Below are 12,269 nucleotides of genomic sequence, written 5' to 3'. Positions count from 1 at the left end.
CAGGATGCATTAACAGTCCATGAAGCATGAGTGCCCCAGCATTTGCTTTGTTAACTGTCCGGACACACGTTAACAGTTCAGGAACCACCAGCCATCAGGAACATTGTTCAGTAACGGCACAGCAACTGGGATCACACAGACACAGCTTATTATAAACAATTCTGTTGTGACTGATCACAACATGGTTAGTAAGTTTGGGAATGATACTAAAATAGAGCAACACACACAAAATGCTGGAGGAGCACAGCGGGCCAGGCATCTGTAGAAATTAATATACTGTACAGTCAACCTTTCAGGACAAAACCCTTTTACAGGACAGGAAAGGGAGGGGAAAGACACCAGAATAAAATGGTGGGGAGGACAGGAAGGAACACTAGCTAGAAGGTGATAGGTGGGAAAAGTAAATAAATTACAATACCCATATATTGAATAGATTAAATATCGTGGAAAAACAGAAATATATACTTAAAAAGTGAGGTAGTGTTCATGTGAGGTAGTATCCATTTAGGAATCAGATGGCAGAGGGGAAAAATCTGGTCCTTAATCACTGAGTGTGTGTCTTCAGGCTTCTGTACCACCTACCTGATGGTAACAGTGAGAAAAGGGCATGCCCTGGGTGCTGGTAGTCCCTAATAATGGATGCTGCCTTTCTGAGACACCGCTCCCTGAAGATCGAGTCATAGTCAGAGTAATACAACACAGAAACAGGCCATTCATCCCAACCCGTCCATGCCAACCCAAGCTAATCCTACTTGCCCATATCCCTCTATCCATACACTTACCTTTCCTATCCATACACTATCCAAATGTTCAAAGTTCAAAGTAAATTTATTATGAAAGATTCAAGATTTAAAGCACATATATTATCAAAAATTTATAAATCATAGACTTTGAGATTTGTCTGCTTACAGGCAGCCAGAAAGCAAGAAACCCGAACAATCCAATTTAAAAAAAAGACCAAACACCACTGCACAGAGAAAGAGGGGAAAGAAAAACACGAATCACACAAACAATAGAAGCAAGCCAACAGCATTCTGAACCAGACTGAGCCCCCAGATCTGCTCCTGGGGTAGCCAGAGTAGGCTCAAGCCTCAGTCCCAGTTCATCACAGTACTTTGTAGGCTAGTACCCAAGATGGAGCTGACTAGATTTACAACCCTCTGCAGCTTCTTTCAGTCCTGTGCAGTAGCCTCACCACCCCCCCCCCCCCACCCCTGCCATACCAGCATACCAGACAGTGATGCAGCCTGTCAGAATGCTCTCCACGGTACATCTATAGAAGTTTTTGAGTGTATTTGTTGACATGCCAAATCTCTTCAAACTCCATTGAAGAGTATATTCAAAGTATAGCCGCTGTCTTGCCTTCTTTATAACAATATCAATGTGTTGGGACCAGGTTAGCTCCTCACAGATCTTGACACCCAGGAACTTGAAACTGCTCACTCTCTCCACTTCTGATCCCTCTATATGTTCCTTCGTTTTACCTTTTCTGAAGTCCACCATCAGCTCTTCCGTCTTACTGACGCTGAGTTCAAGGTTGTTGCTGTGACACCACTCCACTAGTTGGTATATCTCGCTTCTATATGCCCTCTCATCTCCATCAGAGATTCTACTAACAATGGCTGTATCATCAGCAAATTGGGCAAGAGGTAATGTGCAACACACATCAAAGTTGCTGGTGAACGCAGCAGGCCAAGCAGCATCTGTAGGAAGAGGTGCAGTCGACGTTTCAGGCCGAGACCCTTCGTCAGGACTAACTGAAGGAAGAGTGAGCAAGGGATTCGAAAGTTGGAGGAGGAGGGGGAGATCCAAAATGATAGGAGAAGACAGGAGGGGGAGGGATGGAGCCAAGAGCTGGACAGGTGATAGGCAAAAGGGATACGAGAGGATCATGGGACAGGAGGTCTGGGAAGAAAGACAGGGGGGGGGGACCCAGAAGATGGGCAAGAGGTATATTCAGAGGGACAGAGGGAGAAAAAGGAGAGTGAGAGAAAGAATGTGTGCATAAAAATAAGTAACAGATGGGGTACGAGGGGAAGGTGGGGCCTAGCGGAAGTTAGAGAAGTTGATGTTCATGCCATCAGGTTGAAGGCTACCCAGACGGAATATAAGGTGTTGTTCCTCCAACCTGAGTGTGGCTTCATCTTTACAGTAGAGGAGGCCGTGGATAGACATGTCAGAATGGGAATGGGATGTGGAATTAAAATGTGTGGCCACTGGGAGATCCTGCTTTCTCTGGCGGACAGAGCGTAGATGTTCAGCAAAGCGGTCTCCCAGTCTGCGTCGGGTCTTGCCAATATATAAAAGGCCACATTGGGAGCACCGGACGCAGTATATCACCCCAGTCGACTCACAGGTGAAGTGTTGCTTCACCTGGAAGGACTGTTTGGGGCCCTGAATGGTGGTAAGGGAGGAAGTGTAAGGGCATGTGTAGCACTTGTTCCGCTTACACGGATAAGTGCCAGGAGGGAGATCAGTGGGGAGGGATGGGGGGGACGAATGGACAAGGGAGTTGTGTAGGGAGCAATCCCTGCGGAATGCAGAGGGGGGGAGGGAAAGATGTGCTTAGTGGTGGGATCCCGTTGGAGGTGGCGGAAGTTACGGAGAATAATATGTTGGACCCGGAGGCTGGTGGGGTGGTAGGTGAGGACCAGGGGAACCCTATTCCTAGTGGGGTGGCGGGAGGATGGAGTGAGAGCAGATGTACGTGAAATGGGGGAGATGCGTTTAAGAGCAGAGTTGATAGTGGAGGAAGGGAAGCCCCTTTCTTTAAAAAATGAAGTCATCTCCCTCGTCCTAGAATGAAAAGCCTCATCCTGAGAGCAGATGCGGCGGAGACGGAGGAATTGCCAGAAGGGGATGGCGTTTTTGCAAGAGACAGAGTGAGAAGAGGAATAGTCCAGATAGCTGTGAGAGTCAGTAGGCTTATAGTAGACATCAGTGGATAAGCTGTCTCCAGAGACAGAGACAGAAAGATCTAGAAAGGGGAGGGAGGTGTCGGAAATGGACCAGGTAAACTTGAGGGCAGGGTGAAAGTTGGACCCCACTAGGAATAGGGTTCCCCTGGTCCTCACCTACCACCCCACCAGCCTCCGGGTCCAACATATTATTCTCCGTAACTTCCGCCACCTCCAACGGGATCCCACCACGAAACACATCTTTCCCTCCCCCCCTCTCTCTGCATTCCGCAGGGATCGCTCCCTACACAACTCCCTTGTCCATTCGTCCCCCCCATCCCTCCCCACTGATCTCCCTCCTGGCACTTATCCGTGTTAAGCGGAACAAGTGCTACACATGCCCTTACACTTCCTCCCTTACCACCATTCAGGGCCCCAAACAGTCCTTCCAGGTGAGGCAACACTTCAACTGTGAGTCGGCTGGGGTGATATACTGTGTCCGGTGCTCCCGATGTGGCCTTTTATATATTGGCGAGACCCGACGCAGACTGGGAGACCGCTTTGCTGAACATCTACGCTCTGTCCGCCAGAGAAAGCAGGATCTCCCAGTGGCCACACATTTTAATTCCACATCCCATTCCCATTCTGACATGTCTATCCACGGCCTCCTCTACTGTAAAGATGAAGCCACACTCAGGTTGGAGGAACAACACCTTATATTCCGTCTGGGTAGCCTTCAACCTGATGGCATGAACATCGACTTCTCTAACTTCCGCTAGGCCCCACCTCCCCCTCGTACTCCATCTGTTACTTATTTTTATACACACATTCTTTCTCTCACTCTCCTTTGCCCCTCTGAATATACCTCTTGTCCATCTTCTGGGTCCCCCCCCCCCGTCTTTCTTCCCAGACCTCCTGTCCCATGATCCTCTCGTATCCCTTTTGCCTATCACCTGTCCAGCTCTTGGCTCCATCCCTCCCCCTCCTGTCTTCTCCTGTCATTTTGGATCTCCCCCTCCCCCTCCAACTTTCCAATCCCTTGCTCACTCTTCCTTCAGTTAGTCCTGACGAAGGGTCTCGGCCTGAAACGTCGAGTGCACCTCTTCCTACAGATGCTGCCTGGCCTGCTGCGTTCACCAGCAACTTTGATGTGTGTTGCTTGAATTTCCAGCATCTGCAGAATTCCTGTTGTTTGCGTTTAAAGAGGTAATGTGCACCTGCTTAGCCCCCCATTAGCTTCACGGGAATCCATGGGAGCAGGTAGTGGATGGTCGTGTGAGCAGCTGGTGCATATCACAAGTCCTGGTTATTCAACTACTGGCGCAAGGCAGACAATTTCTGAAGAGTATTGATAATGGCTGGGGTCACCCATCTTGTAAAGACACTGCCCAGCCGAAGAGAATGGCAAACCACTTCTGTAGAAAAACTTGCCAAAAGACAATCTTTATCATTGTAAGACCATGATCGCCCACGTCATATGACATGCACATAATGAATTAATTGTGCAGCACTTTATTAAAGGCTATTTGAAATTCTAAATCCATGGCATCCACTGGTTCCCTCTGTTCTGTTAGCTACTAGAAAAAGTTCAAACAAATCGTTAAGCATGATTTCCCTTTCATAAATACCTCTAGACACTATCCAGACGATTATAATTTATAATAAGAACATGACAGTGTGTTGTAGAAAGTGTAGACGGTTGTGGAACAAGTGCAGGGGAAATTTGATCAGCTACGCCAGTGGGCTGAGGACCGGCATACGGCTTTAGATTCAGATAAATGCGAAATATTATATTTCGGAAAATCACCTCAGGTAGGACATACAATGAATGGTCGGGCCCTGAGGAGTGTTATGGAACAGAGGGACCTTGGAGGGCGAGTGCACAGTTCGTTCAAAGCGGTATCTCGGTGATCAAGCAGCTATGTGGCATCAGCCTTCATCAGTCACTGAGTATAAGGGCAATAAACAATCCACAGAAGGGTCTGTGGGTAAAAATGCCGAAGAGAGAGACTGCCCCGGCGTTCGGTGGTGTCTGGGCAGAAAACAGCGGCCGCGATCCTAAAGGGTGTCCTTCACTGGTACAAAGTACGTCCTGCCACCCTCCCAGATTCCTGACCTGTTCATGCTGTCTGTTCCCACTCGGCACGGAAAAATGACCCACAAACGTGCCAGGAAGCGGAAGTTGCAGCAAGCTGTTCCACCGCCCCGTCCGGAGGGAAACCGGGGCCTATCAGAGAGTCCGTGGGGATACGTTCCATCGGGGGAAGGGAGGAAAGCGGACCGGCGACAAGATGAAGCGGAGGTCAAATAGAAATAAAAGTGCGTAACCAAGATCAGATTAACAAAAGTATTCCTATTATGTAGTTCGGGTTTTAAGAGAAAATGAACGATTTTAATTGTTTATTTGTTTACGGTGCGATTCGAAACTGAATTCTCTCCCATGAGGATGCGAACTGGAGCGGTTTTCCTTTTGTGCAGACTACATGCTGAGGGATTTATTGTCTTATCGACAGACTAGGAAAAATTGCAGCTAGTTTTCTCCGTGTGAACTGAGATCGCTGTGGAAGTGACATTGTACTTCCTATTTTATCTCATCGTGCAATTCTCGGCTCCCTGTTGAGAGTCTGTCGTTACATGAACTGCTCTGACGTTTATTTTAGAGAAACTGGCTGCAGTGTTGTGGATTATGTTGCTAACGAGTAGTATCTGTGCAGAACAGTCATGGCATAGAGATCAGAGCACACAATTGTCTCCAATAGAGCACACAACTCATGGCATGGGCATCAGAACACACAATTTAACGTTTCCGAAATGCGCTAATCATCTGAACCTTTAGTTAAAATCGCTGTTTTGCCTTAACTAATTAAACATTGAAAGCTCGTTCGACACCTTTTTATAATCCTGGACAGAGTACAAGAATAAGATGTAACTATTTTGTTTCTCTTTGTCTTCCATCTTCCTTCCCCGTTGCGGTTTTTTTTAGCTGCATTATACTAATATTTTTATGACTCATTTTCGCTCCATATGTGCCTTCACGTTCTATGCAACTATTTTTTAAATTAAAATGTTGCTGTTTGTCAAACTTTGGATCTAGAACCTTCCAATTACCTGTTAGAAGTTTATAAAATTATCAGAGGCGGAATCTTATTTGTTTACTTTTATTGTTCGCTCGATTTATTCCCCCTCCCCCTCACTTTGGGTATTTTTGATGGTCTTTTTTAATGGGTTCGATTGGGTTTCTTTGTTCTGTGGCTGCCCATAAGGAAACGAATCTCAAGGTTATATATAGTATACAAATTTTGATAATAAATGTACTTTGACTCTTTTCGGGCAGAGAATGTCAAATTCAAGGGAAATACTTTTAAGATGAGATGGGGAAAGTGATAGGCTGCTGCGGGAGTGATGAAAGCAGATACGTGAGTGGGGTTTTAAAGACTTAGACACATGGATATGCAGGTAATGAAGAGAATATGGTTTATATGTCGGCAAAAAATATTTACAAAACGCTAGAGGAACTCAGTAGGTCAGGCAGCATCCAGTAAACAGTGTGTGTGTTGGACCAAGACCCTTCATCAGGACTGGAAAGAAAGAGGAGAAGTCAGAGTAGGAAGGTGGAGGGAGGGAGGAGGAAGTACAAGGTAGCAGGTGATAGGTGTAACGGGGGGGGTGAAGTAAAGAGCTGGGAAGTTGATTGGTGAAGGGGATAAAGGGTAGAGAAAGGAGAATCTGATAGACCATGGAAGAAAGGGGAGGAGCAGCACTAGAGGGAGGTGACTGGCAAGTAAGGAGATATGGTGAGAGGGGGAAACAGGAATGGAGAATGGTGAAGGAGTCAGTTGGGGGGGCAGTTACTGGAAGTTGGAGAAATTGATGTTCATGCCTTCAGGTTGGAGGCTGCCCAGACAACATATAAGGTGTTGCTCTTCCAACCTGAGTGTGGCCTCATCGTGGCAGTAGAGGAAGCCATGATCCTTTCAATTACTTCAAACTCCCTGGCCCCAATCATCGCATTTTCACTATGGATGTCCAGACCCTATACACCCTCATCACTGATAGGAGGGCCTTACAGCTCTCTGCTTCCTTCTGGACCACAGAGCTAACCAGTACCCCTCCACCACCACCACTCTCCTCTGCCCTCTGCCTGGCAAATCTGGTCGTCACCCTCAATAAATTCTCCTTTAGCTCCTCCCATTTCCTTCAAGCAAAAGGTGTGGCCATGGGCACTCGCATGGGTCCCAGCTAAGCCTGCCTGATTGTCGACTATGTGGAACAGTCTATGTTCTAAGCCTACACTGATATCGTTTCCCAACTCTTCCTACATTATATTGATGACTGCATTGGTGCTGCTTCCTGCACCCGTGCGGAACTCATTGACTTCATCCAGTTTGCCTCCAACTTCCACCCTGTCCTCAAATTTACCTGATCCATTCCTGACACCTCCCTCCCCTTTCTCGATCTCTCTGTCTCTGTCTCTGAAGACAGCTTATCTACTGATGTCTTTTATAAACCGACTGATTCTCACCGCTACCTGGACTATACCTCTCCCCACCCTGTTACTTGTAAAAATCCCATCCCCTTCTCTCAGTCCCTCCATCTCTGCCGCATCTGCTCTCAGGATGAGGCTTTTCATTCTAGAACTACTGAGATGTCCTCCTTCTTCAAAGAAAGGGGCTTCCCTTCCTCCACTATCAGCACTGTTCTCAACTGCATCTCTTCCATTTTGCACTCACTCCATCCACCTGCCACCCACTAGGGATAGGGTTCCTCTTGTCCTATCTACCACCCCACCGGCCTCTGCATCCAGCACAAAATCCTCCATAACTTCCACCATCTCCAAAGAGATCCCACTTCCCCCAACCCCCCTGCTTTCTACAGGGATCGCTCCCTATGTGACTCCCTTTTTCACTCGTCCCTCCTCACTGATCTCCATACCTGCCCCATATGTCCTCCCTCAGTACCATTCAGAGCCCCAAACAGTTCTCCCAGGTGAGGGGACACTTCACCTGTGAGTCTGTTGGGGTCATCTACTCAATCTGGTGCTCCCGGTGTGTCTTCCGTTATATCGGTGAGACCCGACATAGATCGGGAAACCACTTTACCGAGCACCTACACTCCATCTGCCAGAAAAGGGTGGGATCTCTTGGTAGCCACCCATTTCAATTCTACTTCCCATTCCCATTACGACATGTCAATCCATGGCCTCCTCTACTGTCGTGATGAGGCCGCATTCAGGTTGGAGGAACAACACCTATTTTCTGTCTGAGTAGCCTCCAACCTGATGGTATGTACATTGATTTTTCAAACTTTCAGTAATGGTACCCCCCCTCCCCAACTTCACCATTCCCCATTCTCATTTCCCTGTCTCACCGTATCTCCTTTCCTGCCCATCACCTCCCTCTGGTATTCCTCCCCCTTTTTCTTCCATGGTCTTCTGCCCTCTCCTGTCAGTTTCCCCCTTCCCCAGCCCTTTATCTCTTTCACCAATCAACTGCCCAGCTCTTTACTTCACCCCTCCCCCTCTCCTGGTTTCACCTATCACCTGCCACCTTGTACTTCTTCCACCCTCCCCCCACCCTCTACTCTAACTCCTTTCCTTCCAGTCACGATGAAGGGTCTCGTCCTGAAACGTCGACTGTTACTCTCTTCCATAGATGCTGCCTGGCCTGCTGCATTCCTCGAGCAGTTTGTGTGTATTTCATTGGATTTCCAGCACCTGCAGATATTCTCATATCTCAAAAAATATTTAGTTTAATTCGCCATCAATTTCATTGTTTGAGAATATTTTGTTTTTCAGTTGTTTTGATATATAAATTAGTTTTACAGTGTTGGAAGGCTTTTGAAGACATACGAAATCCCTGACAGCTGATGAAGCCAGTGAGCGTGGCTTAATTGGCCCTGAGTTTTCACTCAGGTGGATTTGTGGGCATTTTTCATTTTGGCTACCCCACAATATGACATTTATACCTGAAGGCCCTGCTGCCAGGTAGAGCCACATGGAAACTGGATGAAGTGCTCTTTGTGTACTGCCGTAGATGTTTCTACTGTTATGTAATTCCGTGTTTAAGCTTCACCAGTGTGTACCTTATTTTTTGGTATTCTGTGCAATCTTCGGCACTCATCGTTGGAGCTACACTTGTTAGCAGTTGATTTCCCATATAAACTGATGTGGAAGTTAGTCATTTATCTGCTGGCTCTTAATCACTTCCATTCTTGACACCTTTACATGTTTACTTTGTCCAGTGCAGTTGTGTTTTTCTCAGAGTCATTAATACTACTGAAACAGCTCCATTGACCCATCCAGTCAGATTTCAAAGTGAAGTTATCATCAACGTACATATATAACCGTGAGGCTCATTTTCTTGCGGGCATACTCAATAGTCCATCATAGAATCAATGAAAGGCTGCTCAACGTTGCACATTCAACCAGTGTGCAAAAAAACCAGAATGTGCAAATACCAAAAGAAATAAATAATGATATAAATAAATAAGCAATAAATATCAAGAACATGAGATGAAGTCGTTGAAAGTGAGTCCATAGGTTGTGAGAACCCTTCACTGATGGGCAGGGGAAGCTGAGTGAAGTCTATGCCAAACTATTATCCTGCCTAGTCTCATCGACCTTCACCCGGACCTTGGCCCTTCTTCCTCCTCCCATCCAAGTACTTATCCAATTTTCTCTTACGTGTGGAAAATGAACCTGCATCGACCACTTCTGCTGTCAGCTTGTTCCATATTGTCACCACCCTCTGAGTGAAGAAATTCCCCCTAAACATTTCACCTTTTACCCTTAACCCATGACCTCTAGTTCTAATCTTACCCAACCTCAGTGGAAAATCCTGTTTGCATTTACCCTATCAATACCCCTCATAATTTTGTATACCTCTATCAAATCTCCTTGTGGGATGTTAAAGAATTTCTTTTATTATTACTTTATTTCTGTTGTCTACAACTTTTCCTCATTTCTATCAAGTTTCTTCTAATCTCTGCCTGCTGTTTACCTCTGCCTCTTATTGCTTTAAGACTGCTGCTGGACTGTCTGTGTTTCTCACAGGTACAAGGAAGGGTAATGCAGGTGAAAATTCAATTATTTGAAAGTCAGTTTTGCTGTGTTTATAATTCTTCTCATTTCTTTCTTAGATCAAGAACATTCAAGTTCCTCGGAAAACCCTAAGAAGTCTCACAAAGGTACCTTTTTTGTCTTTTGCTGATTATGGCATGGAAACCATATGAGCATTGACCAAGCTAAAAAAACTTACAGTTGATGGCATTCCTTCCTCCAAGAAGACCACAACCCTGTTGTAGTTTGGGGTCTTGCGTGTTTTAATGACCTGGAGGGCTATGTTGGCTTGTGTCAGGTCTTTATGCTTTGGCTCTTCATAGGGTTACCATGCCAAACAGCCAGAGGAGAGAGGCCAGACTAAGAGTGGTCCACTGGTCCTCCAGATTCAGGGGTTCAGCTCAGGCCCAGTCAACTACCCTAACAGATAAAACAAAATTGTGACAGAAACAGCAATGAAGAATTCTACACCTAAGTTTGACGGTATCCCTGAGTCTCCACCCAGGATTCGCAGGACTAACAGTGGTGAAAATCAAGAGGAAGCCACTGGTACGATGAAGGAAGCTCTGAACACCACGGAAGGTGGAGGACCTTCATTGCTGCCCTAAACGTCAGTTGCATAACAGGCAAAAGAGAAAGAAAGAGTGGCATTCCTCAGTTCGTGACCCACCTAATTCCCTTAAAACCGAATTTCAACTATTTTTGATGTACCAATTGGATACCACAATTGCCCCTCCCACATGTAAAACCTGGATCACCAAATATTGTGACATATTCTCTTTAAGAAATCACTTTTGTGGTTCACTGCTCTTAAGGAAAGTGGAAATCCAACACATTTTGAGCCTGTAGTTGCAATTTTGTTTACCTACCACCCTCTAGGAAACAGACAGTGCTGCTGTTGGAATTTTTTCTTCATGGTCACATGAGGAGGAAAAAAACTGGGCCAGTGATTGATGAGGATCCCGAGGTGTGGAGCAGATCTACCTGGTTCCATTGTGGCACTCTGTCCGATCCAGATCAACCACGACGAGCACAGTGCTACTTTGCTGCAAAAGAGAGATCGAGGGAGGAAGTAGAGTTGGAGGGACGAGGAAGTGTCAGCACATGGGTCTCCAGATGGAAAAGGCCCACCTTTAATTCCCCCCATCCCATCCTCGCCCATGACAGCACCCGAACTCACCAACTGCACCTGTGCTGAGGCTGACCTCAGACCAATGAGGGCAACAGTTGTGTTGTGACTATAGATTAAGATCTGAAGATAATGGAGGGTTGCTTGTGTGATTTCCTTTTTTAATACACTATAAAATCTACAGTGGTATGCAAAAGTTTGGGCACCCCGGTCAAAATTTCTGTTACTGTGAATAACTGAGTAAAAGATGAACTGATTTCCAAAAGGCATAAAGTTAAAGATGACACATTTCTTTAATATTTTAAGCAAGAAAACTTATTTATTTCTATCTTTTACAGTTTCAAAATAACAAAAAAGGAAAAGGGCCTGAAGCAAAAGTTTGGGCACCCTGCATGGCAGTACTTAGTAACACCCCCTTTGGCAAGTATCACATACCTTTGCTCATTGCGGCCAAAATGTTCTATTCAAAAGGTTCAAAGGAACATCTAAACAAGCCTGATGCATTTTGGAAATAAGTCCTGTGGACTGATAAAGTTAAAATAGAACTTTTGGCCGCAATGAGCAAAGGTATGTTTGGAGAAGAAAGGGTGCAGAATTTCATGAAAACAACACCTCTCCAACTGTTAAGCACAAGGGTGGAACAATCATGCTTTGGGCTTGTGTTGCAGCCAGTGGCATGGGGAACACTTACTGGTAGAGGGAAGAATGAATTCAATTATATACCAGCAAATTCTGGAAGCAAACTGTCTGTAGAAAAGCTGAAGATGAAAAGAGGATGGCTTCTATAACAGGATAATGAACCTAAACACACCTCAAAATCCACAATGGACTACCTCAAGAGGCGCAAGCTGTAGGTTTTGCCATGGCCCTCACAGTCCCCTGACCTAAACATCATCAAAAATCTGTGGATAGATCTCAAAAGAGCAGTGCATGCAAGATGGCCGAAGAATCTCACAGAACTAGAAGCCTTTTGCAAGGAGGAATGGGTGAAAATCCCCCAAACAAGAATTGAAAGACTCTTAGCTGGCTACAAAAATCATTTACGAGCTGTGATACTTTCCAAAGGGGGTGTTACTAAGTACTGCCATGCTGGGTGCCCAATCTTTTGCTTCGGGCCCTTTTTAGTCATAGTCATAGTCGTACTTTATGAATCCCGGGGGAAATTGGTTTTCGTTACAGTTGCTCC

The 12,269-nt window shown here is 45.8% G+C and overlaps 1 protein-coding gene across 1 annotated transcript in view; it reads left to right on the top strand.

Moving 5' to 3' along the window:
• LOC140206120 (uncharacterized) overlaps window positions 1-12,269 on the top strand; it is a 112,571-nt gene that overhangs the window by 52,322 nt on the left and 47,980 nt on the right. Inside the window, exon 8 of the mRNA XM_072274305.1 lies at window positions 10,035-10,082. Within this exon, the coding sequence (XP_072130406.1) occupies window positions 10,035-10,082 (48 nt within the window). The remainder of the gene's footprint in view (window positions 1-10,034; window positions 10,083-12,269) is intronic.

This window comes from Mobula birostris, chromosome 12 (assembly GCF_030028105.1).
Source record: "Mobula birostris isolate sMobBir1 chromosome 12, sMobBir1.hap1, whole genome shotgun sequence".
Taxonomy (NCBI): Eukaryota; Metazoa; Chordata; class Chondrichthyes; order Myliobatiformes; family Myliobatidae; genus Mobula; species Mobula birostris.
Note: the sequence above shows the minus strand (reverse complement) of the source record. Positions and strands in the feature narration are given on the sequence as shown.